The sequence below is a fragment of the Biomphalaria glabrata genome, chromosome 8, assembly GCF_947242115.1.
Source record: "Biomphalaria glabrata chromosome 8, xgBioGlab47.1, whole genome shotgun sequence".
In the NCBI taxonomy this organism is placed as follows: Eukaryota; Metazoa; Mollusca; class Gastropoda; family Planorbidae; genus Biomphalaria; species Biomphalaria glabrata.
The window spans coordinates 43627700-43654205 of NC_074718.1; the positions used below are offsets into that span (position 1 = coordinate 43627700).

Sequence of the window (26506 nt, forward strand, 5' to 3'; positions counted from 1 at the left end):
TAATAATTTTTGGACCACACTTCACTAAATTATGGCTTCATTCAATCGTGAAGCGACTATAGATCATCTCATAGAAATGAGATGAAAGCCTGGGCATTTGGCTATGGTTACTTGTGGCCCACAAAGCATTTCCTCCATGTAGTTGATGTTACCAAAAGAACAGGGGGTGCTGATACAGTTTAGGATCAACAGCATCAGAGGTACTGCTAGGGTGCAGTACACTGTGCTGCAAACAGCCTAAGGTTCATCAGCTCTTTAATTTTTCCTCAGCGCTGACTGCAGAAGCCATAACCATGTTTGGGTAAAGCCATAAGGCAGCAGGTTTGGATTCAGAGTTTTTCTTCTCCTAGGACTTAAGGCTAATGAGCCCCCTCCTTTCCAAAGCTTACTGGTTTAGAAGTTTAGGAACCAGTTGCTCACCTTTGACTAGTCTCATGTCAGTACTAACAGTTCCGCCAGATCCAATATTTGAGCTACACATGAAGGCCAGGAGTTGGACTGGTTGTCAGAGGCTATTTGATATGCATCCCATTGGAAGAATTTTATATTATGGAGTGCTTATAGACATTACTACTTCTACCAATAACAACTGTACTACATAGGCATTTAGTGTAGGCACAACTACCCCTTTGCAGACATTGCGCCCACCCCTTTGAAACCGTAAACCATATCCTCTTTGAATGCTCCTCCCTAATCCACCTTAGGCAGACCCTACTTCCACTACAGCCCAACATAACCAACACCCTGTACGGCAGTGCTGAACAACTGAAGAAAACAGCACACTTTTTTTCCTTGGCACAGTCTGCAAAAGAGCTCACAGCTCAGCGGCAATAAAGCTGGCTAGAAGAAGAAGAGTGGCAAAGGGTGTCCCCGTCAGACTTGGCGAGTCAAAGCTTGAAGAGCTGGACAAGTTCACGTACCTTGGCAGCATCATAACAAATGATGGAGATGCTTACCATGATGTAGCGTGCCGAATAGGAAAGGCAGGGAGCATTTTCCAAAGGCTGCAGCCTATTTGGACTAGCCAAGCCATTGGACTCGAGACAAAAATACACCTTCTCAACACAATCGTCATTCCAACTGCTACATATGCATGTGAGACATGGAAGTCATCTGTCAAAATTGAGAAAAGACTAAATGTGGCTCAACAGAGATGGCTGAGACGGATTTTGGGAGTCAGTTACACAGACCGGATCTCAAACAAGGAAATCCTTTGCCGAACTGGGAGTCGAACACTTAGTGAGGTTGTGACTGAGCGTCGCATGAGGTTTGCGGGTCATGTTCTACGTCAAAATGAATTACGCACACCAAGAGTTGCGATAACATGGAAGCCAAAACGAGGAAAGCGCAAACAGGGACGTCCTCGTATTACCTGGCGACACACCTTCATGGAGGACCTCAGAACAGTGGACACCAGATGGGAAGAGGCTTCAGACATTGCCAGTGACAGATCATTATGGAGACAGCTTGCCGCCCAATGCGCCGAACGGCGCGGGAGGACCTAAGTCTAAGTAAGAAGAAGAAGAAGAAGAAGAAGAAGTACTACATAGGCCTATTCATTAGGCCTTACTTGTCAGACTATATCAAACTTCTTTGTTGTTGATATGAAAAAGATTGAAAGGCTGAATGAATTTTTCTGTGTGTTGTGTCTCTTCTCTTTTGCAGAATGTTGTTTTTTTTTTTTTAATTGAAAAGAGAGTCCTTGCAATCACAACTAATGTGCAATCAAGTTGTCTTATTCTCTTGGTTTACCCATCATTGACCCTGAGATAGTAGTAGATCTGCATGACATAAACATCCTAGATATGCTTAGCGTACATGCTTACATGTGGGAAGCGTGGTCGAGATGCCAAGTGCGCTTGAACTTGGCTTGTCTTGGCTACCTAGAAGGGGGCTTGAGGTTCGACACCCAACTCGGGCAGAGTTGCGTTTACTGAGCGCCTAAAGGCAGCACGGGAAACCAACTCCTAAATACCCCCCTTCCCCCCCTACAACAAGATATGCTTGTTTAGTTGGTCAGGTGATTAAAAATGCCAAATTGCCAGAACAGCATAACACTTTAAAATAAAAATGAAAATGCTTTGTATTCGATTTATTGTGTATAAATTAAATGTAAATAATTGTTTTGATGACAGCAATAAAGAGACTATAAATATTTATAGTCAAGAAATACCTGTGGACTTGAAGCACATTGACTTTGTCTTAGTTCATAAAACAGCTGCTACAACAGACAAAGATGAAGACAAAACATCGAAGCAGCTGATCAATATGCGTGAGGCGTGAGTACTGGCATAATCATTTTTGGGCTTGTTATTGAAACATATTTTTTTCCCCATACTTTAGTCTGAAAATTGTTCTCATAAAAGAAAAAAAACCTATTTAAGTGCAAATTTAAAAAATTGTATAAGAATAGAACTATATTTCATGTTTTTATTATAAGTTTTTTATGCACAATTTTATTGGACAAAAATATTTGTTTTCTTAATTGAATAAATTATCTAACGTGTAGTAGATTAGTTGACATATTTAGAATGACATTTGTTCCCCTTTCAGACCATGCAGTCTATAGGTCAGATGATGTAAAGATCATCTTGTTTCTTTGGTCCACTGTTAAATTGTCATGTGGCAACCAACCGCCTTTACTTTTCTCCAACTAATGTCAGGTACTCATTATCATTAGATCTGGATGGACTCAGAAGTGCCATAAAAATCCTGAAATTTTTAAAATCCCAGTCATCACCTGGATTTAAAAGCCATGCATTTGACCACTCAACCACTGCACCTCCTGGAATGACATTTGGACAAAGCTGCCGGGTCTCTCTTTCTTCTTTTCAAACATTTGCTGGATAGGATTCTAACACTTTTGAAGACCATACTGTTTTGGTTTGGTTATAAGTTTCAAACATTCATTCAGAATTGAAGGTTCTTAAGCTTTAGCTAAAACCTTTTTGCTGGATGACAGGGAATGGAAACAGGAAGGATTTGAACTCAGAACCACTGTGAAGACAGTCTGAAGAACATGCCACATGACCAGATATAATGGGTCTGTAAGGTAGGCTGAAGAACAATCTCAAATGCTTCTCTTACAAATACTCGGCATCATTTATAAAGCTATGTGACAAACTGCTCAAAGAACTGTGGTACTGCGCAAGCATATGGACATACAAATTTGTATGAAAAATCATCTCTTGGAGCCAAAAAAACTGTGATGGGTCATGTTAGTCTGCCTGAATGGATAAGAATCTTGCCTGGTCGTATGGTATGTTCTCTGGACTGATGTTCAGTGGTCTCAAAGGTCTGGGGTTCAAACCCTGCCGCTGCAGTCCCTTGTCTCTCAGTATGTCATTGTGATTATCCTGCGCACATTGTCGCCATCCCATAATGCAAATTTTAGGATCCATAAAATAAAGTGAAGAAAAGATAATGTTATGGTAATGTCCTGCATTAAATTTTGTACAAAATGAAAAATGAATAGAAATTTAAAAAAAAAATGTAACCTAGAAGACAATTAAATGTTTGATACTGTCTCTTGTATTTTATTTCTTCAAGTTATAAACCACATTAAATCTTGTATAAAATGTTTTCATTCATTGTGCCTATATATTTCTGCTGTTTAGATTTGAAAAAAAGATGACGTCTGAAGGTCTTGTCATATATAAACGCAAAGCTAGTGATCTTGTTTTTACAATTATTCATTGTCCTTTTAAAAGACTCTGTATAGAAGCAGAGAAAGTGAAACTACAATTGCCTCTGAAAGATGTAAGAATGTTTCTTTCATTGTTATGTAGACTAAGACTTAAGTTTGCCCTTCTGTTATTGTTTTAAAAACCTGTTCTATTTCTGGTTGTTAATTAAATTTGTTATGACTTGTAGTTCTCTTTATTGTTACTTGGTCTTAAGACCTGGTGTGTCTTTAACAATTAGTGTTATGACTTGCCAGCAGACTACCTCACAAAACTATCATGTCAGACTGCTTGAATGGATAACCTTGAACAATGGTGGCTGCTTAGTCATATGGTATGTTCTACTTACCAATAAAGTGGTGTTTGGGTCAGACACTTATCTGAAAAGGGGATGACCACATGCCAAGGGCAATTTTTTTTTCAAGCTTAATTAAGGACAAAATAACAGAGGCGCCTCTCAGAAGTGCTATAAAGACTAACTCTGGTGAGATTTAGCCCTATTGGAATAGAGGAAAGTAGCTGGCCTCCAAAAGAGACAGTTGTAGAGCTTTCCCGAAGGTCTTCGGACACACATATGAGGCCTTATGAAAAGCCCTTGCCAAAGGTAGGCTTAATGGACAAATAAAGTTTAGACACTGAGTAGACTATGACTGGATATTTCAGGTATTGTTTCACCTTCTGTTTAATGCCAAGTCAATTAATTAATTAATTATACATGACTTTATTTTCAACAATCTTATGTGGAAAGTAAAAAAAAAACAAAAAACTAACAAATTTTTTTTTATTACAGATGGGCATAAAACAAACAGCGAGTGGTCTTATACAATCTTATACAAATAAATACTTAGAAACAGAGAAAAATGGTAAGTAACATAATGAAAATTATACATTTGTATTTAGGATACCTTTACCAAACATATTCTCTTAAAAAAATGTTGCTAAATTCTATAAAAGTATATATTTTGTTGTTGTTTTTGCAAGCTTCAATTTAAATTGATACTAGAAACTAGAGTTTCACATGATTTTTTTTAAAAGCCACTTCTATTACACTATGACTATTGTAGTTCAGATAGTTATTTCAGATGTTATTTATTCACTTTATTGTCAAATTACAGTTGTCAAGTTTATCTGTACTCCATTTATCATGAAACAGTTTCATTTTTTTGAAAACCATGAAGATCCTGATAAATTTTTTATGACTGCCATTAGATCATTACTTGTAAGTAGTATTACATTAAGAATCTTTAGCATTCAAAAATTGAAAATATTTAAATACTATAATATGAAACCGACTGATAATAGTAGATAACATAATAACATTTAAAAGCTTCTAATAATATAAGAATTTCATTTTACATTATTCCTAGCTCATATTCCTCTTTTTAGAGTAAGTTGTAGATGAAATGTAGCAATGGAGCAAAATGTTAGCCATATGTCTATTCTTATTTCTGGTTTATTCCTTTCTTTTCTTATATAATACAGACGTTACTTCAAAAAAGAAGATGATTACGTCCTACGCGTCATGCATTTAGTCATGCATAAAACCCTCAAGGGAGCGTAGGGCCACAACCATACCTCTCCACTGAACTAAGTTCTGAGCAACTTTCTCCATTAGCTCCCATGTCATTCCAGTATCCTCCGCTTCACTGATTACTGACCTCGTCCTAGTTTGTTTGGGGCCTGTCCATGTTCTTCTTTTTCTTTTAATCAAGTGCCTGCCTTGCAACATTGGTAGTTGGTTTACGCAGGATGTGTCCTATCCAGATTTATCTAGAAATGGGGCCACTGCTGCACTATCTGTGAACTTGTCTCTTATGCTTTCCAGTGGTGTGTTTGTATTGTTTCAGGTGCACAATATCCTAATCAAATGTGATATCAGAAGTGAAATAGAGAAGCTAGAAGAGGACAAAGAAGAAAACATTCAGTTAGAAATATTTGAGCCTGATCTGGTTAAAGTTCAAAGTCTTCATATGAAAGGTGGGAGCATATCATTTGTATTGATACATGGACATTTATGAGAATAATTAATTAAAAGAGTTCTTGATATGAACAGTTACTTCTCTGATATGGGAAGAGGGGGCCGTGACTGAGAGGTTAAGCACTTGGCTTCCCAACCTGGGGTCTTGGGTTCAAATCTCGGTGAAGACAGGGATTGAATTTCGGGATTTTTTAGGATGCCCTTGAGTTCACCCACCTCTGATGGGTACCTGACATTAGTTGGAGAAAATTAAAAGCAGTCGGTTGTTGTGCTGGCCACATGACATCCTGCTCGTTAACCGTTGGCCAAAGAAACAGATGACCTTAACATGGTCTGCCCTATAGATCGCAAGGTCTGAAAGGGAACTTTACTTTACTCTAAAAGGACAGTTGTGTTATATTTATGTGTTGAAAAAGAAAAGTGACATAATAATCTAATTTAACTCCCTAATGTCCTGTTTAAAAATATCTAAACTTACATTTCGTACTAGTCATCGAGCCTTCCAAGTTTGTGTGAAAACTCCCTTTTGCTATCTTGTTAGCTCTTTAGCTCCATTAGATGTGGCGTAGTATGCAGTTCACAAATGGGTTTTCATGGTCATGTGAAATCCTGCACTCATTCTAAATCTTCAGACTCTTAAGACAATCCTTTTATTTTGTGCTTGTCATCAAAAATCTTGTTAAAAACAATATCCAGAGTGATTCATTATTTGATTTGATATTGTTGTTTTTTAAAAAATTTTTTTATCTGCCTCATTGACTTCTAAGGGCAGTAATTGAACAAATTCTTTACTGATACTTTAAGTTAGACTAATTTTAATATCCTTTCTCTTGCCCAGGTTTAAATTACATGTTGATGAAGAAAGCCTATATTCAGTGCTTTCCTTTACATGAAGAGTCCCAGCTTGACACCATGTATACTCGTAGTATTTTAAAGAAACAACTTCCCATATTAACTAAAAACTATACAGAAGAGAATGACATTCGACTACAGCTGAATAAGGAGTGGACCACCATGTTTGGGTACCAACCCATTTGGAAAATACGGTGTTACTTTGGAGAAAAGATTGCTTTCTACTTTGCATGGGCTGGCATGTTCGTCACAACGCTCTGGGTTCCCATGGTGATTGGATGGGTTGTGTTTTCTTATGGATTATATCAGAGGTAAAGAGAGATTCAAGTTATGGCTTCTGCGTGGCTTCATTCTCCTTCATTGATGCATAGTGATAATTTATGTAAGGCCTTTGAACAGGTGTAGCACAGAAAATTTTATTTATTTTATTTTAATTTCGAATATCAGCACCTACAGTTTAATGAAGTGTTTTTTTTTTACCCTTTGATTATTTTTTTCTGATCATTGTAAATGTAAAGTTATCTCCCTTCATTTCAATGCTTAAAAACAGTTATTAATGGATTTTTGAGACTAAATGTATTATAGCATTTAGTAAGTAAATAGAGTTCCCCTTTCAGACCTTGCAATCTAGAGTGCAGGTGATGTTAAGGGGTTATTTCCCTTTGATTTCTTTCTTTCTGATCATTGTAAAGTTATCTCCCTACACATTAATGCTGAGGACAGCAAGAAATGAATTTCTTGATCTGTCTAATGTATTTTAGTATTAAGAAAGTAAGTAACATTCCCCTTTTAGATCTTGTGATCTATATACCGGGTAGGTCAGATGATGTGAGGGTCATCTGGTTCTGTGGCTAAGGCTGTCGTAATGCCTTTACTTTTCCCCAACAATTGGCAGGTACCCATTAGAGTTGGTTGGACTCAGGGGCACCCCCTAAAAATCTAGAAATTCAAAATCCCACCAGAGTCCTCACCAAGATTTGAACTTGAGACCCCTTGTTTCAGAAGTCAAGCGTTTTATCACTCAGACACCATGCCCCAAATATAGCATTTATTGCTTGTCAATAAAACTGTTTCTATAATTATACAAAAGCTCAAATAAAGCATAGTTTTTTTTCCCAAGATGATATGTCTGTAGTCTGTACTACAAGTTCAGATCACATTTTTATTGCACATAATTTATACTATCATTTTGACCAGAAATCTCAAAACTTGCTGAATCCTGAAAGTTGTTGTATTTTCTTTCTTTATTTATAAATGTTATGTTTGGAAACCTTTTGAACAACCACTAGTGTGACCACTAATAGTCTCTTGATGACTTCTAAGGAGCAGGTGTGATTTTGATCTTTTGTGTAGTGTTGTATCTTTTGGATATTGAATCTTGTATTTGGTTCCCAAACAGCTTGGCACCAACTCAGTCACTATGGTTCCTCCAGTTTTCTCATGCGCTGCATGCTACTCAATATGCATATCTCATGGAGTTCTCCAACCACATGTCTGGTTATTGTTACCTCCTTTCTGGTGATCAATACACCTGTTATATCATTGCAACTACTAAATGTCTTGTCATTGCTACTACTGCCTGTCATTTCATTGATACCTCCTGCCATGTCATTGCTGCTACTACCTGTCTTGTCATTGCTACTACTACCTGTCATGTCATTGCTACCTCCTGTTATGTCATTGTTTACTACTACCTGTCATGTCATTTATACCTTATGTCATGTCATTGCTACTACTACCTATCTTGTCATTGCTACTACTACCTGTCTTGTCATTGATACTACTACCTGTAATGTCATTGCTACCTCATGTCATGTCATTGCTACTACTACCTGTCATGTCATTGATACCTCCTGCCATAACATTGCTGCTACTACATGTCATGTTATTGCTTCTTCTACCTGACATATCATTGCTACTACTACCTGTCATGTCATTGCAACCTCCTGTCATGTTATTGCTACTATTACCTGTCTTGTCATTGATACCTCCTGCCATAACATTGCTGCAACTACATGTCATGTTATTGCTACCTCCTGTCATGATCTTGCTACTATTACTTGTGATGTCATTGCTACTACTACCTGTGATGTCATTGCTACATCCTGTGATGTCATTGCTACATCCTGTCATGTCATTGCTTTTACTACCTGTCATGTCATTGATACCTCCTGTCATGTCATTGCTACTACTGCCTGTCTTGTCATTGATACCGCCTGCCATAACATTGCTGCTACTACATGTCATGTCATTGTTACATCCTGTCATGTCATTGCTACCTCCTGTCAAGTCATTGCTACATCCTGTCAAGTCAATTTATGCTACTACCTGTAATGTCATTGATACTTCCTGTCATGTCATTGCTACTAATACCTTTGATGTCACTGCTACTACTACCTTTCATGCCATTGCTACCTCCTGTATGTTCATTGCTACCCTCTGATTAGTCATTGCTATGATCATTGTTACCTACTGTCTGTGCATTGATGCCACCTATCTGGTCATGACCTATCTGGTCAATGCCACCATAGCTACCACCTGTGTGATCATTTCTATCATTTGACCTTTCAGGTGATTGCTACCACCTGTCTGGTCATAATGTGTCTTAATTTTAGAACATTAAGTTTCAGGCTGAAATTGTGTCTACCCAGTCATTGATTCAATTCAAATCATCAACTTTCAAATAGGATATTTTTTTTTAAAGAGAAAAGCTGGTTGTTATAGATTTTTATTTTTTTTCTTAAGTTTTTGATGTATGTTTATTAAATAAAAAAAGGTTTCATTTTAATTTACAGCTTTACAAGTCCATTGAAGAAAGAAGGGTAAACTTTAATTGTTATTATAATTTTAAAATATTTTTTTTTTGGTTTAACTATTGTATGTGGCATGTTTTTATTTTTATTTAATGGTTTCTTTATACAAATATATTCTATTAAGTTACTGAATGTGGTGTTTTTAAAAAAAATACTTTCTTTAAACAAATATATTCTATTAAGTTATTGAATGTAGTATTGTTTGGTGTAATGCACAAATTGTAAGACAAATTTCCTTACGGATAATAAAGATTATTATTATTATGTTAGAAATGAACGAGTAGTCATTCTCTGGCGCTGCCAGGGTCGAGTTTCGCTAAAGAGAAACAAAATTCATCGTAGTCCCTTTAACAGTTTCCACTGAGGAATTTTCTGGTGATGTGGCAGGTCTGCAGCAGTACTGCCCTCTGACAGGCAACGAAGATGTTCCTAGGAATGTTAAGGGCCTTGAAGGTGTCTGTGAGGTCAGTTGTTATTATCCCCTCGGTAGATATAACAATGGGGTATATTGTTATTTTGGACAATTTCCATAGACGCTTAATCTCCAAGCCTAGGTTCCCATATTTTCTTTGTTTTTCTATCTCAGTTTTTCTTAAATTATGAGACAGTGGTACGTGATATCGATAATGGTAGCGGTTTTTTCTTTTTTATCGATGAACAGCAGATCCGGGCGATTGAAATCTACCGTTTTGTCGGTCAGAATAGGCCTATCCCAGTACAGCAGATGATCAGTAGACTCGAGAACCTCTTGGGGAGAGTATTTATAATAAGGGGGAGTGTCCTTACCGATCAATTTGTACGTCAAAGCCAAGTGTTGGTGTATTAACTTTGCAACTTGGTTATGGCGACCTAGGTAGGCTGATTCTGATAGGGCTGGACATCCTGCCATAATGTGTTCAATCGACTCGCCCACATTTCCACATTTTCGGCATTTGTCGACAACATTGAGTTTCAGGATATGCTTCTCGTAATTTTTTGTCCTGATTACTCTGTCCTGTATTGCTGTAACAAAGCCTTCTGTTTCAGGGTAGAGATGACCTGCTTTGAGCCATGTTAAGGAAGCAGCCTTGTTGATGTTTTCCCCATGTAATGAAGCCGGAAATTTTCCGTGGAGTGTTTTTTCTTCCCATTGGCGAATCTCATGCCCTACGTCGTCCAAACCAATATTGACATCAGCATTGTGTAGGTTCAGAGGGGTAGCATCGGAGTTGTATTTCCGTAGTAAGGAAACTAATTTGTTGCTGGAGGCGAGCAGTTTTGATCGTATTTTTAAAACTTGCATCTTACACAATTTGAAGATGTTCTGCAATCCACGACCCCCATCCTTCCTGGGCAGGTATAACCTTATGGTGGAGGACTTGGGGTGTAGGCATCGAAACTTGGTTAGTAATTTTCTAGTGAGTCTGTCAATGTCATGTAGGTCGGTGTCAGTCCATTTCATCACACCGAACGTGTAAAGGAGCACAGGGACGGCCCAGCTGTTTATTGCAGTGATGAGATTACTGCCAGACAGTTTGGTGTTGAGGATTTTATTAACTCTTTGCCTATATTTGCAAAGAAAGTCCTCTTTTAATTTCTTATGGTTTATCTTGGCATTCTGGTTTATTCCAAGATATTTATAAATAGAGGCGGAGTTCAATTCCTCGATGCCTTCAAATTCAATGTTGGTGTTCGTTGCCTTGCCCTTTTTAATGCTTATGATGCCACACTTATCCAGGCCAAAAGACATACAGATATCGTCACTAAAGCATTTTACCGTTTTGATTAAGGTGTGTAATTTTTGCTCGGTTTCTGCATATAGCTTTAGATCATCCATGTATAATAAGTGGGACACACATTTTGTACATTTAGTGTCAACCCTAAAACCGTTTGTAGAGTCTTGGAGTAATGTAGATAGAGGATTAATCGCTAGGCAGAACCAGAGTGGAGATAGTGAGTCACCCTGGTATATACCTCTTCTTATGTGCACAGAACCTAGTTTATCACGATTTAGGTGCAGGTTTATCTTCCAATTATTCATACAGACTTTCAATAGTTGTTTTATTCTTGGGTTGATTCTATGGATGTCCAGGGTTTTTAATAGCCAATCATGCGGAACTGAATCGAAAGCTTTTTTGTAGTCGATGTAACACATGTGTAAATTTCTCTTTCTTCTATTAGCTTGATGCAATATAATACCATCTATAGTTAGCTGTACTTTACAGCCCATCGACTCTTCAATGCAACCTTGTTGTTCATCTGCTAGTAGCTTATGGGCATAACAAAATTTATACATTTTACTTTTTAAAAGTGAAGTTAATAGTTTATACACCACTGACAGACAAGTGATAGGGCGATAGTTTGATGGTTGGTTCGGATCACCTTTTTTGGGGAGGAGAGATGTTCTCCCTTCAGTGAGTTCTAACAGCATTGAAGACGGTTCTGATATTAGCTCGTTAAAACTTGATGTTAGTGGTGCATGTACGGCTGTAAGTTTTTTCAGCCAAAAGTTGTGTATATTGTCCGGTCCAGGAGCAGTCCAGTTGTGGGTTTTTTGAAATAGCTGCGGAGACTTCCTCAGCTGTGAAATCCTCATCAGACATTTCTGGTATTAGGTTGTTTTTAGTTTGGATTTCCTCTATCCATTCAGCCTGCACATTGTAATGTAGCGGGTCGGACCAAAGCGCCGCCCAGTAGTCGGTAAAGGAGCCGTGTTTAGTGCTATCAATGGTTTGAATTTTGTCAGCACCATTATCAGCTAGTTTACGGAAGAACTGTTTTCTCGTGTGCTGAAATAAAGCGTTATGCTCCTTTCTTTTGGTGGTTTCGTTGTAGCGCTTTAACCTAGCTCCCTTTAGTTTAGCTTTCTGTCTCAGAGTATCTTTCAAACATAAGAGTCGTGCGTGGCTATCACAGTCCGTCAATTTGATTCCAGTTGTTCTTAGTATTGTCTTCATTTTGTTAAGTATTTTCGCGGAATGATTGTTTCCCAGATATTGTCCAATTGTATCCATTTGGCTCCTCAGTTGATTTATATTGTCTTCAAGGCGCCTTTTCCATGCTGGCACATGTTGTTTTGGTCTTTGATTAATTGGGCCTAGCTCGAAGGTCTTTTGTCCAGAGAGCTCCGTGACAGCCACAGCGGCGCAGTATATAGCGAGGTGTGTCTCAAACAAGTTTCTTGGTGTTTCAAAATGGTTGGCTAAGACTTTATTTATTTCATTAATATATGTGTTTGTCTCTTTCTTGACGTTTAGCTTGGGGATACGAGGCCTAGAGTTAAGATTGGTGTTTTTATAACGGTCTATAAGATTAGAAAATTTTGAGTGTAGCTCATTGCTTATTGCCGATGTTGGGTCATTCTCTTGTTGGTTGGGTGTTCTACTAATGTCTTCGTTGGTCGGCTGTGTGGGCGTGTCGTTTATATCTGAGATGAGCTCTTGTATATGAAGCTCATGACCTATTTCCCTTCTTATCACGTCAATTTCTGCAGGGGTCAAATAACATTTTTTAATTATTACAGATCTTCTGTCTACAACATTCTGCTCTGTAAGGTTTAGATTAGGGTATAATTTGTTAAATTCCAGGGAGAGTTTTTGCCTATAACCTGGGAGAGGTTTATCATCACAAATGTTTACACGGAAGAACGATTTGATAATGTCTATATTCATTTCTCTCGTCCATTTGATCCTTTTGGCTCCTCTTGTTCTACCACCAACAGCACCTCTCAATTGTGTGGGGTGCGAGTCAGGGAGTAGACCAACCTCTTGTGTTTGGTCATGAGGTTGTGAATAGCCCTCAGTAAACACTCGACTCATTGGTGAATAATAGTTACCGCCTAATTTATTATTTTTAAAATACTTTTTTTGTGTTCTCTTTATAAGAATATAAGCAGAAAGAAGACTATGTTGTGTTTTTGTTGATTAAATGTGATCAAGTATCTAGTAACATGTACAAAGCTTAATGACTAAAATGGTTCAGTATTTTTTCAATAACTTTCTTTATACTGTATACACAAAATAGAGCCGTAAGATTATAACAAATGAATAATCATAAATATGAATATCATGAATGAATATTTCAAAAGAATAACACCATTAGTAAAATCACTACCACTGCAGTGACAGAAGACATAAGGCTAAAAAGTAAGCTAACAAGCACACTGAACTGTAACTTAAAAATACACAAGCATAACCCGCCCAAAAAATACCCAATAAGACAAAAAGATAAAGGCACACTTCTTATTCCTTATGCTAGTACAAATTCATACAAGTCTCCTTCTTCCTTAGTGCTTTGGAATTTGTAGCCTGAATCATCCAGGAAAACCAATGGTTTACCAGAGTTTAAGTCTCTAATTAACATGCATGACAAGATTAACAGATGGATATGTGTAGGATGTAATTATCTTTTTTATTTTTTGAAGTCCAATTTACCTTGTATGTTTTTTTTTTATAGTAAATTGTATTAACTTCAAATCAAGGAGTTATTTAGCTTCTATTTGTGTCAAGTAGTACTGCTGGTGTAATACTATTAAAGCCTTCTGTCCATGAATTCATCAAGGAGTAGGATTTGAATGCTTTATTGACTTTTATAAAAATTGCTTTTTTTTATAGCACATCTAACATACTATAGTTGCTTTGTGCACTATGGTCCCATCTCTTTTTGGGCATGTGGGGGTGTCTGAGAGAAAGTTTCCATGTTGGGCACTCATCAAACACAACTCAGATAGTCAAGGTTCGAATTCCAGTCTCCTTGATAGGTAGCTAAGGAAATTCTTCCACTCAGCCACTCACCTCACTACCTAAATATTTATACAAGTTATAAGTAAAGTTCCACATTCAGACCTTGTGGTCTATTGGGCAGATGATGCAAAGGTCATCTGTTTCTCTGGCCTATGGTTAACGAGGTAGTCGTGGCCAGCACAATGACCAACCGCCTTTACTTTTCCCCAACTAATGTCAGAAACCCATTAGTTATAAATATATTGAACTAACTACCCAGTATTCTAAGGGGTGATTTTGAAAGTGAAAATCACCTGTTTCTTCAGCCTTTAAACACATTTGTCACAGGCAATAGTCATATAACTTTTTGATACTAGGTGGAACAAAGATTTGCTGGCCTTTAACTTAGTTTAACTAATCTTTGGTAATAACCTATATAAACATGTTTTTTTTTTCTATTCTGAGTTGGTGAAATAAAACTGCTACTTTTTTCTATTTTCTAGCACAGAGGATGAAGTCGATGTTATCAACAGTTTGAAAAGAGCATTTGATAACAAAGCCACGCCAATATTTGCTTTGTTTATGTGCTGCTGGGGTAATCAGGTTTTGAATTTGTTCGGTCATTTTATTATTAATGCTTTAAAGTTTTGTTTTTTGTTTGGATGTCTGATTTGACCCTTGGTTTGTTTACTGGATTAATATAATTGGGACTGGTGGTAAGGTTTGTTGATTTAAGACTTGATAGTTTTAGACCTAAGTCTGGTGACGCAACATTCATGAAATTATATTGAATAGTTATAACAGATTTAATTTAGAAAATGGACTAATTTAATATCACAAAGCTAAAATGGTGTACTGAAGAAGCACACACACACACTAGTTCAAGTGTAAAGTCACAATATAAATAAATAGTTTACAGGGATTGAACGGAAGCTCTTTAAAGAAATTACTCTGAATTTTAACTTATAGAAATATTGGATGCTGGGATGTTTACTTTTGTTTCTTTGTTTGTAAAATGTTTGACATGTTTCGGATGTTCCTTCAGAGTTGAAGATAGTTTACTTCCTAGTCCAAACCTCCCGTAGGACTACAGGGGATGGGAGCGGGCAGGGTTTGAACCCTCAACCGTCGATAAATTCGAACGACAGTCCAGCGAGCAAACCACACGACCAGGCAGCCATTTTAAGCCATTTAAGCCATATTTTTAGCTCTATTACAAGCAAAGAGTCATTTTCAGAAGATAAGTGAAACAAAGCAATAGTTATCTTTGGATCTGTGATTTGAACAATGCAGGTTCTGTTGTTGGATTCCTTTTCTTTGAACAACTTGTCATGACCACCCTTCGTCAGTCTTAAAGATAATCTTGTTTAGTCCTACTAAGTTTTAGTTGCTTCACAGGACTTATTTTGCTAAAAAAAGTTTTTGATTTGTATCAATTTTGTTACTTCTTGTGATATCTTATGTAATACGGACGTTACTTCAAAAAAGAAGATGATTACGTCCTACGCGTCATGCATTTATAAGTCATGCCAAGTCACTGGTTTTCCTGGCTAGCTCAGGCAACCCATTCCATGCTCTAATAGCACTAGGGAAGAAGGAGTATTTGTACTAATTTGTCCTTGCATATGGGTCGAGGAATGTGCCTTTATCTTTGTGTCTTTCTGAGTATTTTATTAAATTTTGTATTTGAGATTTTGGTTTAGTGTTTTACTTTACTTATGAGTTTTCTGTCCTGAAGGCTTTCTAAATTTATCCTACTTAAATCTAAAGTATCGTATTCCTGATTGTGTGTTATGCACTCTTAACTGTCATCTTGATGGTCCTGGGTTTGAACCCTGCCCTTGCCATCCTCTGCCGTCCAATAGAAGGTTTGGGCTAGGTTGTAATAATCTTCAATTCTCTGAATGAATGTCTGAAACATGTCAAACAAAGACTTTATTTCTTTATTCACCTGACACTACTGACAATGCTGTGTAGAAAGATTCAAGTGAACTAATAAATGTGTTTATGCATTCTGTTTGACAGTTTTTCTGTTTTTCTTCAGGGACTATATTTCTGGAGGTATGGAAACAACATTCTTCCAGATTGGCGTTTGAGTGGTCTGTAGAGTCTTTTGAATACGATGAACCTAAACGCCCCCAATTCTATGGAACAAAAATTGTTAAGGTTACACACTATTTAGAAGAAAAAATTTTTTTAATGTTTTCTTATTCTTTTTTTTGTTTGTTTTGTTTTGTTGGACATTGTATGTTATTGATGCTTGCAGTTGGAGATATTGTGTAACAGATGTTTACAGTTGAAGATTATATTAAGTTAAGAAATCAATGTGATGATGAAATTGTTAGATTTAATATATTTAAGGTTGCCCATTACGTTACAGTAGAGGCTTTAAAAGCAGACCCCAAAATATCTGCTGAAATGCTGCATCCACTGCTATGCAGGATTTGGGAACAAGAACAGGTCCCTAAAATCTGGAAACTGGGCTACCTAATTAAATTACCCAAAAAAGGTGACCTCACTCAATGCAACAACTGGCGAGGAATCATGTTACTGTCAACCCTTAGCAAGGTCTTACTACGATAATATTGAAACGCCTAAAAGATGCCCTAGACAAAAGACTAAGACCAGAACAGGCTGGATTCCGTAAGGAGAAATCATGCACTGACCACATTGCTACACTACGTATTATCATAGAACAATCTATCGAGTGGCAATCTCCTCTGTATATGACCTTTGTTGATTATGAGAAAGCCTTCGACAGTATTGACAGAGACATAATCTGGAGACTGATGAGCCACTACGGAATTCCAACAAAATTCACCAATATCATTAAATAGTTATATGATGACTCATCATGCCAAGTAACACACAATGGTAAGCTGACCAACCCTTTTCAAGTAAAAACAGGAGTAAGACAGGGATGTGTGCTCTCGCCCTTGATATTTCTGCTGGTGATCGATTGGGTCATGAGACAGACAGTCTTAGATAATAAAAGCGGCATACAATGGACACTAACACAACATTTAGAGGACCTGGATTTTGCCGATGACATCTGCCTTCTCTCCCATACTCAACAAAATGCTCAGACAAGAGAACCCAATCAACAACAGACAAGAGAACCCAATCATGCTGCAGGGAGAGAATATCCTTGATACGGACCACTTCACATATCTGGGAAGTAGAGTTGGTAAAGATATACTAATTCGGATCAATAAAGCTAGGTTTGCCTTTTCAACTCTTCAAACTATCAGGCACTCTAAGGCATTATCTCTACACAACAAGATACGAATCTATAATACAAACGTTAATCTGTCCTTCTATACAGTTCAGAAACTTGGAGAGTCACTAAAACAAATATGGAAAAGCTCCAGACCTTTGTTAACAGATGCCTACGCCGGATATTAGGAATTAGGTGGCCAGAAAAGATAACTGCTATCGATTTGTGGGAGAGAACTAGACAAAAGCCCAAGACATCACAAAACGAAAATGGAGCTGGATAGGACACACCCTGCGAAAACCAGCTACCAATGTTGCAAGGCAGGCACTTGACTGGAACCCACAAGGAAAGAGGAAAGTGGGCAGACCCAAGCAAACCTGGAAGAGGTGAGTCATCAGTGAAGCTGAGGGCACTGGAATGACATGGGAGCAGATGAAGAAAGCTGCTCAGAACCGAGTTCGGTGGAGAAGTGTGGTTGCTGCCCTATGCTCCCCTGGGAGTGCACAGGATTAAGTCAAGTCATATTATTACATCTTAAATGATGTAAAGCAAAAAAATAATAAATGAACAAGTGACTTGTTAAAATGTCTTCAAAATAAATAGACATTTTATAAGTGCAGAATGAAAATAGGGCTCTGACGAGCCTCAGTAGTAAACATATAAATGCAGATTGAATGATTTTCATAAGATTTTGAATTATTTGAGAATGTTTTACACAAATCCAAAATTATTTATTAAGCTATCTACATCAAACATTTATAACTCTTCTTTTCAAGACTTATCTGGAGGAAGCTTTAACAAAAAGCTCTGACATACTGTTTTTTGATGTAGCAAATTATCTTCTTTATAATAAAACTGACTACAAAATATAAATAAAGTTCAGAAAACAATAAATAAATAATGTTCAGAAAACAATAAATAAATAATGTTCAGAAAACAATAAATAAATAATGTTCAGAAAACAATAAATAAATAATGTTCAGAAAACAATAAATAAATAATGTTCAGAAAACAATAAATAAATAATGTTCAGAAAACAATAAATAAATAAAGTTCAGAAAACAATAAATAAATAATGTTCAGAAATCTTAATGTAACAACCAAGCAGTAGCTATGTTCTCTAAAATCAATTTGTTTTTATCTCTCTTTACAAAATTCATTGCTATAGACTTGTTACAGAGTTTAATTTGTTACAGAGTTTATAATTTGTTACAGAGTTTAAATTTTAATACATCTCTATGTTTATGTTGAACATATGAATAACAATTTTGAATGTTAACAGATTCATAAGAAATGTAGGGCCCAAGTTTAACAGCATTTTAAAATTGTGTATTTTTTTTTCCTAAGAGCATAATAAATATCTTTCCATAAAGTTGTTACCATGGCTTTATTTTGCAATTTCACAATTTATGATAAGCATTCACAAAATCAATTTGTTTAACTAAAAGGTTGAGTGAAATGAAATTGTGGTTGAGGAGTAGAGCGCTTGGCTTCCTGGTTGATTTGGTATTGATGATTAGGAGTTTGAATATGTCTACTCAGCTCTGTTGCATGGCTATGTAGCGCAAAAAGAAAAAAAACGCCTTCATTTAGATCTCCCAAGATCATTTACATTGAAATTGTGTAAATAATATTTCTTCTTATTTTTTATTTTAATAAATGTCCAACGAAAAGATTTCTTAGTTTAATATTTCCAGCATTTATCTATTCAACAGTATCCAGTCACAGAAGAAGATTTCTTAGTTTAATATTGTCTATTCAACAGGATCCAGTCACAGAAGAAGAAGTTTGGTTCTATCCTTACTGGTTAAGGGCTATAAAATTTTTTGCATCTGGGACAGTACTATTTTTTATGGTAAGTAAAATAATAAAATTTAGTGCCTAGAAGATCCACACATAGAACAGAATAGAAATAAAAGGTTGCTCCTAAACCCCGATGCAGCATATAAAATAGGTCAGGTTATATCTTGTGTACACATGTTATATCTTGTTTACACATGTTATATCTTATTTCCAGATGCTATATCTCCTTTACGTGCTGTATATTATTTCCAGATGTTGTATCTCCTTTACACGTTATATCTTGTTTCCAGATGTTATATCTCCTTTATACGTTATAACTTGTTTACACATGTTATATCTTGTTTACATGTTACTTCTTGTTTCCAGGTTATAACAGTGATAGCCAGTGTCTCAGGGATCATTGTGTACAGAGTCATTGTCAGCGTTGATTTCTGTCCTAAAATGAATGGCAAAGAATGTTTTCTTTTGACGTCTGTGACTTCAAGTGTTTTGAATGCTTTGTCTATTACTATTCTGGTTCATGTATGTAAGATATTACAGTCTTCATTTCATTGACCGGTGTGATTTTAGCATTAACATAAGGCAGTCTTAATTTTTCTATCCTTAAATAAAGTAATTATGCCATAAATATTTTTAGGTACATAAATAATATCATTAGGAGCACTAATAGAATTATCAAAAGTTTTTACTAACTTAAAGAAGAAAGACACTCAACAGTTAAATAATAAAGATAGTCTATGTTTACACTTCAATTGTTTTAAGTTAAAGCCCCTAGTTACATGATGGAGTCCTAACTACATAGAATATAGTACCTTATTACATACTAGGGTCCTAATTACATTCTTGAGTTTTTATTACATACAGAAGTCCTATTTCCTTTTTTAGTCCCAATTACTTACTGGAGTCCTTATTACATACTAGAGCCCTAATTATTTTCTTGAGTCCCAATTTAGTACTGGAGTTTCAATTACATACTGGAATCCCAATTACATACTGGAGTCCACTTTACATACTGGGATCCTCATTACATACTGAATTCATAATTATTTAGACCTACCAATCAAACATACTCCATATGACATGTTTGTATTACATTAACTAACATTTCAGTATATCTATACTTGAGTGCTTGAAAACAATTTTTTTCCCCCAGATTTATGATAAACTGGCTTTATATTTGACAGAATGGGGTAAGTTGCTTTCTAGCCATGTGTATGTTTGGATGACATTACGTTTAGGGCTAAAGATGTTATGTTAAGTTCACTACGAACTGTTATTGTTGTATTTTTGCCGTATGTCTGTAAACTTTGATACAAACAATTTAGTTCATAAGAAAACTTTCTCTCTTGACATTTGATTACAATAATAATATGAAAAAATTTAATTCTAAAAAATATGTTCTCAATGTTTCAGAAAATCACAGAACTCAGACTGACTATGACAATGCTCTTATTGTCAAACTTTTTGCATTTCGTTTCGTCAATAGTTATAGTTCTTGTTTTTACATTGCTTTTCTTAGAGAGGTAAGTGCAATTGGAAGGCTAGCTTGGGTTTTCAATCAGATTGGAAGGCTAGCTTGGGTTTTCAATCAGATTGGAAGGCTAGCTTGGGTTTTCAATCAGATTGGAAGGCTAGCTTGGGTTTTCAATCAGATTGGAAGGCTAGCTAGGGTTTTCAATCAGATTGGAAGGCTAGCTTGGGTTTTCAATCAGATTAAGCTGTTCAGGCTATTTTTTTTTTACCAGCTGCATAGTCAGAAATGAAGAAGTCCAGCTTTGTCACCATCTCTCTCCACATAGTGTGGTCTAGGGCTAGGTCTTCAGAGGAGTCACCATCTCTCTCCACATAGTGTGGTCTAGGGCTAGGTCTTCAGAGGAGTCAACATTCCACTGTTTTGAAATCCCATTTTATTGCATCCATGTATCCAAGGTAGGAGCGACCAGTTTATTTTGAGCCAGACACAAGTTGCCTGAAGAAGATATTTATATATATATATATAATATATATAATGTTATAAATGAACTGGCCATGCTTGTGTGTGTGTGTAAGGCACTACGCCTAACAGCAGAGTTTCTCACCAAGGCTCTACGGGAGGAGTGATCCTTCCAGTCTTGTCACCAATTGGAGTTCATCTCAGGTGTGTGTGTGTGACAGGCCAACACAGATGACACATACCATGTTCAGTCAACCATACTCATTTGCTGGTGTGAACACTTCACATTAAGATAGCCCATGTCCTCATTTAGATAGATCTGGCAACAGGCCTGTGGTGTTTTGATTGTGCTTTCCAGAACTGTTTGTGGGACCATAAAAGTAGAGCCCAAGTCAGTTCAGTTCAGTTTGTGTTCAGTCCAATACACTACAATGGTTATACAGTTATGGGTTGCCAATTGTACAATATTGGGCTGTTAATATATTAGACTCAATAAAGTATCACACTAATTGGAACCTGACTTGTCAAATTCTTGAGTTAGTTGTGTCATGTTGTCCAGTGTTATCAGAGAATCAGATAGAGAGCTGTATATATATATATATATATATATATATATATATATAGTTCGTCCATCATAGTTCAATGATGACCATTTTGTCAGCCAGTGGGCTGAGGGCTTTGCACTGGAGTTTTATGCCTTCTCATGTGGCTGGTGAGACCAATGTGAGCCCAGAATGTTCGGCTGCACACTGGGCAGGTTATTCCAGCTGGAGCTAGTGTCATTGGCTTTTCTTTTCTTCTCTGGCGTTTTTCTTCTGCCCGCGCTGTTCTCTTTTCCTCAGCAACCTGTACGCCAGTTTTCATAGTGCGACGCAATGATGTGCCTCTGTCTCCCAGGTGCTTGGGTCTATGCTGAACGCCTTCAGAGAAGCTTTGAGGGTGTCCCTGAAGCGCTTTCTTTGACCACCTTGCGAGCGCTTTCCTTTGCTTAGTTGGCCATACAAGATTCGTTTAGGGACGCGGTGGTCTTCCATTCTGCAGATGTGTCCTGCCCATTGCAGCTTGGACTGAATCAGGATTGTGTGGATGCTTTGCAGACCCGCTCTTTGAAGGACTTCAGTATCTGGTATTTTGTCTTGCCATTTGACATTCAGTATTTGTATTTGTGGTGATACCACGTCTGTTCCAGATGTTTTTAGAAAGTCTGCCATAGGATGCACTGGCCTTGGAGATAAGCAGGTCGATTTCTTTATATATATATATACACACACCCCTTTACATAGAACATAAACCATGTTTGCCTAATCCTGACCTTGAGTAATGCATGAGTTTTCATTTTTTTAAAAGTTGTTTTATGTGTTTGATTTAACCAACAGCATTATCAGCTGCTTCTTTTATTAGTGTTTATCAGACTATGTTGTCTATTTGTGTTTATCAGACTATGTTGTCTATTTATGTTTATCAGACTATGTTGTCTTTTTGTATTTATCAGTCTATGTTATTTTATTTGTGTTTAGCTACACACATTTATAGCTTGGAGAATGTTCCTATTTCTTTGAATCATCTCATCTTAGAGTTTGTCTAGAGGAGGAGGGACAGGAGTCATTTCCTTAATGTCGTTGTAACTTTCCCAGGTCACCATACATATATTAACATACATTCACCTCATATTTGTTAGTTTTTTTAACCCCACCTCCTGACTTTAATCACTGAGAGAGAACTTTCTGTTAATGACCTAGTCAACTCCAGTGTTAATGAACTAGTCAACTCCAGTGTTTATGAATGAGTAAACTTTGTTTTCAGTATGTAGGTATATTAGATAAAGACTATGTGGACACTTGTCATGGTTCTTGTATGAGTCAGCTGACTGTTCAAATCATGGTGCTTATAATAACTAGCATGGTGCCCAAATTTTTAATAGATATTGGCTACACGTAAGTAGCTTTGAAATAATGTTGGTTATGTTACACTGGTTTCTGGTTTGTATTAGTTGCCACAAATCATTATTTGAAATAAATTATTAATGCACTACTAATATTTATAGCTATGTTTCTTTTATAATTATGTATAGATCCTTAATCTTTAAATTGAAGACACTGCCATTATTATTATTATTATTATTATAATTATTATTATTCATATTAAGTTTATTGTAAAGTTCAAATCTATAAAGAGTTTGTTTTCTGACCTTGAGGTCTATTTTGTCATTGAGTTAGCTTAATGACATTTGCAATTATTTTCCTTGGCTATTGGCATGGACATTATAAAATCCACAATTTCACTAGAATTAGAACTAATGACCCCTTTGTTTAGAAGCCAAGCACTTTAACGTTCGGCCACCTTGCCCCAAAGTATTTGTGTATAGAGAGTTAATATAAGTGTCTTAGAAAAATATTTGTATCTATCTCAGCCCTTATCAAAACAACCAACATAACTTTTAAATTTAGTACCGGTACTAGTTGAGGATAAATATTCTTTTCAAAACAACCAACATAACTTTCAAATTTTGTACTATTTGAGAATAAATATTCTTGGTCACTTCCAATTTAGATAAAGCTTATTGACTTTCAGAAAGTATGTATAAGATTTACAACTTGTTTCATTTTGTACAATATTTGAAATATCCTTGTTATTATTGTGGGGGTACGGTGGTCAAGTGATAAACCTTATGGCTTCTTAACAAAGGGTCCCTGGTTTGAATCTCAGTGAAGAATGGGATTATAAATTTTGGGATTTAAGGATGCCCCTGAGCTCACCTACTTCTAATGGTTACGTGACATTATTAGAGAAAGTAAAAGTGGTTGGTCGTTGTGCTGACCACCAACCTTTCTATCATCTGCACTATAGATCACAAGGTCTGAAATGGTAATTTATTTTCTTTTTGTTGTTAGTAACTTACATTTAAAAATTTTATTTAAACTTGGATTGGAAATTATTTTTGTTTTAAATTACTTTTGTTTATCCCATCCTTCATGCTATAACATTCACATTGCCCAATCATTTTTGTGAACCAGTTGGGGGAATAGTATCTGGGAGAAGGTTTCTATGCTTCCATTAGGGGCTCACCAAACACGAGTTGGCATTTGAGCTTGAGCCTCTGGATAGTTGGCCGTGCAGCGGAAACCACTCGGCCACACATCCCATTTTAGCCTGGACCACAGAGATATTGATAGTCTACTCAACTTCTACTGTATGTAGTCCTTTCATCTGGACCACAGATAGATTGATAGTCTGACTAACATCTCCATCTTGTATTCATGACACTGTATGTAGACCTCTCATTTAGACCACAGATAGATTGATAGTCTGACTAACACCTCCATCTTGTATTCATGACACAGTATGTAGTCCTCTCATTTAGACCACAGATAGATTGATAGTCTGACTAACACCTCCATCTTGTATTCATGACACAGTATGTAGTCCTCTCATTTAGACCACAGATAGATTGATAGTCTGACTAACACCTCCATCTTGTAGTCATGACACAGTATGTAGTCCTCTCATTTAGACCACAGATAGATTGATAGTCTGACTAACATCTCCATCTTGTAGTCATGACACAGTATGTAGTCCTCTCATTTAGACCACAGATAGATTGATAGTCTGACTAACATCTCCATCTTGTAGTCATGACACAGTATGTAGACCTCTCATCTAGACCACAGATAGATTGATAGTCTGACTAACATCTCCATCTTGTATTCATGACACAGTATGTAGTCCTCTCATCTGGACCACAGATAGATTGATAGTCTGACTAACACCTCCATCTTGTATTCATGACACAGTATGTAGTCCACTCATCTGGACCACAGATAGATTGATAGTCTGACTAACATCTCCGTCAGTATGTAGTCCTCTCATCTAGACCACAGATAGATTGATAGTCTGACTAACACTTCCATCTTGTATTCATGACACTGTATGTAGTCCTCTCATTTGGACCACAGATAGATTGATAGTCTGACTAACATCTCCATCTTGTAGTCATGACACAGTATGTAGTCCTCTCATCTGGACCACAGATAGATTGATAGTCTGACTAACATCTCCATCTTGTATTCATGACACAGTATGTAGTCCTCTCATCTGGACCACAGATAGATTGATAGTCTGACTAACACCTCCATCTTGTATTCATGACACAGTATGTAGTCCACTCATCTGGACCACAGATAGATTGATAGTCTGACTAACATCTCCGTCAGTATGTAGTCCTCTCATCTAGACCACAGATGATTGATAGTCTGACTAAAACTTCCATCTTGTATTCATGACACTGTATGTAGTCCTCTCATTTAGACCACAGATAGATTGATAGTCTGACTAACACCTCCATCTTGTATTCATGACACAGTATGTAGTCCTCTCATTTAGACCACAGATAGATTGATAGTCTGACTAACATCTCCATCTTGTATTCATGACACAGTATGTAGTCCTCTCATCTGGACCACAGATAGATTGATAGTCTGACTAACATCTCCATCTTGTATTCATGACACAGTATGTAGTCCACTCATCTGGACCACAGATAGATTGATAGTCTGACTAACATCTTCATCTTGTATTCATGACACAGTATGTAGTCCACTCATCTGGACCACAGATAGATTGATAGTCTGACTAACATCTCCGTCAGTATGTAGTCCTCTCATCTAGACCACAGATAGATTGATAGTCTGACTAAAACTTCCATCTTGTATTCATGACACTGTATGTAGTCCTCTCATTTAGACCACAGATAGATTGATAGTCTGACTAACACCTCCATCTTGTATTCATGACACAGTATGTAGTCCTCTCATTTAGACCACAGATAGATTGATAGTCTGACTAACATCTCCATCTTGTATTCATGACACAGTATGTAGTCCACTCATCTGGACCACAGATAGATTGATAGTCTGACTAACATCTTCATCTTGTATTCATGACACAGTATGTAGTCCACTCATCTGGACCACAGATAGATTGATAGTCTGACTAACATCTCCGTCAGTATGTAGTCCTCTCATCTAGACCACAGATAGATTGATAGTCTGACTAAAACTTCCATCTTGTATTCATGACACTGTATGTAGTCCTCTCATTTAGACCACAGATAGATTGATAGTCTGACTAACACCTCCATCTTGTATTCATGACACAGTATGTAGTCCACTCATCTGGACCACAGATAGATTGATAGTCTGACTAACATCTTCATCTTGTATTCATGACACAGTATGTAGTCCACTCATCTGGACCACAGATAGATTGATAGTCTGACTAACATCTCCGTCAGTATGTAGTCCTCTCATCTAGACCACAGATAGATTGATAGTCTGACTAAAACTTCCATCTTGTATTCATGACACTGTATGTAGTCCTCTCATTTAGACCACAGATAGATTGATAGTCTGACTAACACCTCCATCTTGTATTCATGACACAGTATGTAGTCCTCTCATTTAGACCACAGATAGATTGATAGTCTGACTAACATCTCCATCTTGTATTCATGACACAGTATGTAGTCCTC

The 26506-nt window shown here is 36.7% G+C and overlaps 1 protein-coding gene across 5 annotated transcripts in view; it reads left to right on the plus strand.

Annotated features, from left to right (window-relative positions):
• LOC106075397 (anoctamin-6-like) overlaps nucleotides 1-26506 on the plus strand; it is a 46441-nt gene that overhangs the window by 2003 nt on the left and 17932 nt on the right. For all 5 annotated transcript variants that reach the window (XR_008779261.1, XM_013236349.2, XM_056037448.1 and 2 more), the window contains exons 3-16: nucleotides 2136-2279; nucleotides 3618-3759; nucleotides 4474-4546; nucleotides 4799-4902; nucleotides 5531-5660; nucleotides 6500-6824; nucleotides 9309-9335; nucleotides 14530-14621; nucleotides 16071-16192; nucleotides 19009-19098; nucleotides 19413-19568; nucleotides 20200-20236; nucleotides 20460-20569; nucleotides 22783-22913. Coding sequence is in view for 4 of the 5 variants with exons in the window: in XM_013236349.2 (XP_013091803.2) it covers nucleotides 2136-2279; nucleotides 3618-3759; nucleotides 4474-4546; nucleotides 4799-4902; nucleotides 5531-5660; nucleotides 6500-6824; nucleotides 9309-9335; nucleotides 14530-14621; nucleotides 16071-16192; nucleotides 19009-19098; nucleotides 19413-19568; nucleotides 20200-20236; nucleotides 20460-20569; nucleotides 22783-22913 (1683 nt within the window). In the remaining variant the exon portion in view is untranslated. The remainder of the gene's footprint in view (nucleotides 1-2135; nucleotides 2280-3617; nucleotides 3760-4473; nucleotides 4547-4798; nucleotides 4903-5530; nucleotides 5661-6499; nucleotides 6825-9308; nucleotides 9336-14529; nucleotides 14622-16070; nucleotides 16193-19008; nucleotides 19099-19412; nucleotides 19569-20199; nucleotides 20237-20459; nucleotides 20570-22782; nucleotides 22914-26506) is intronic.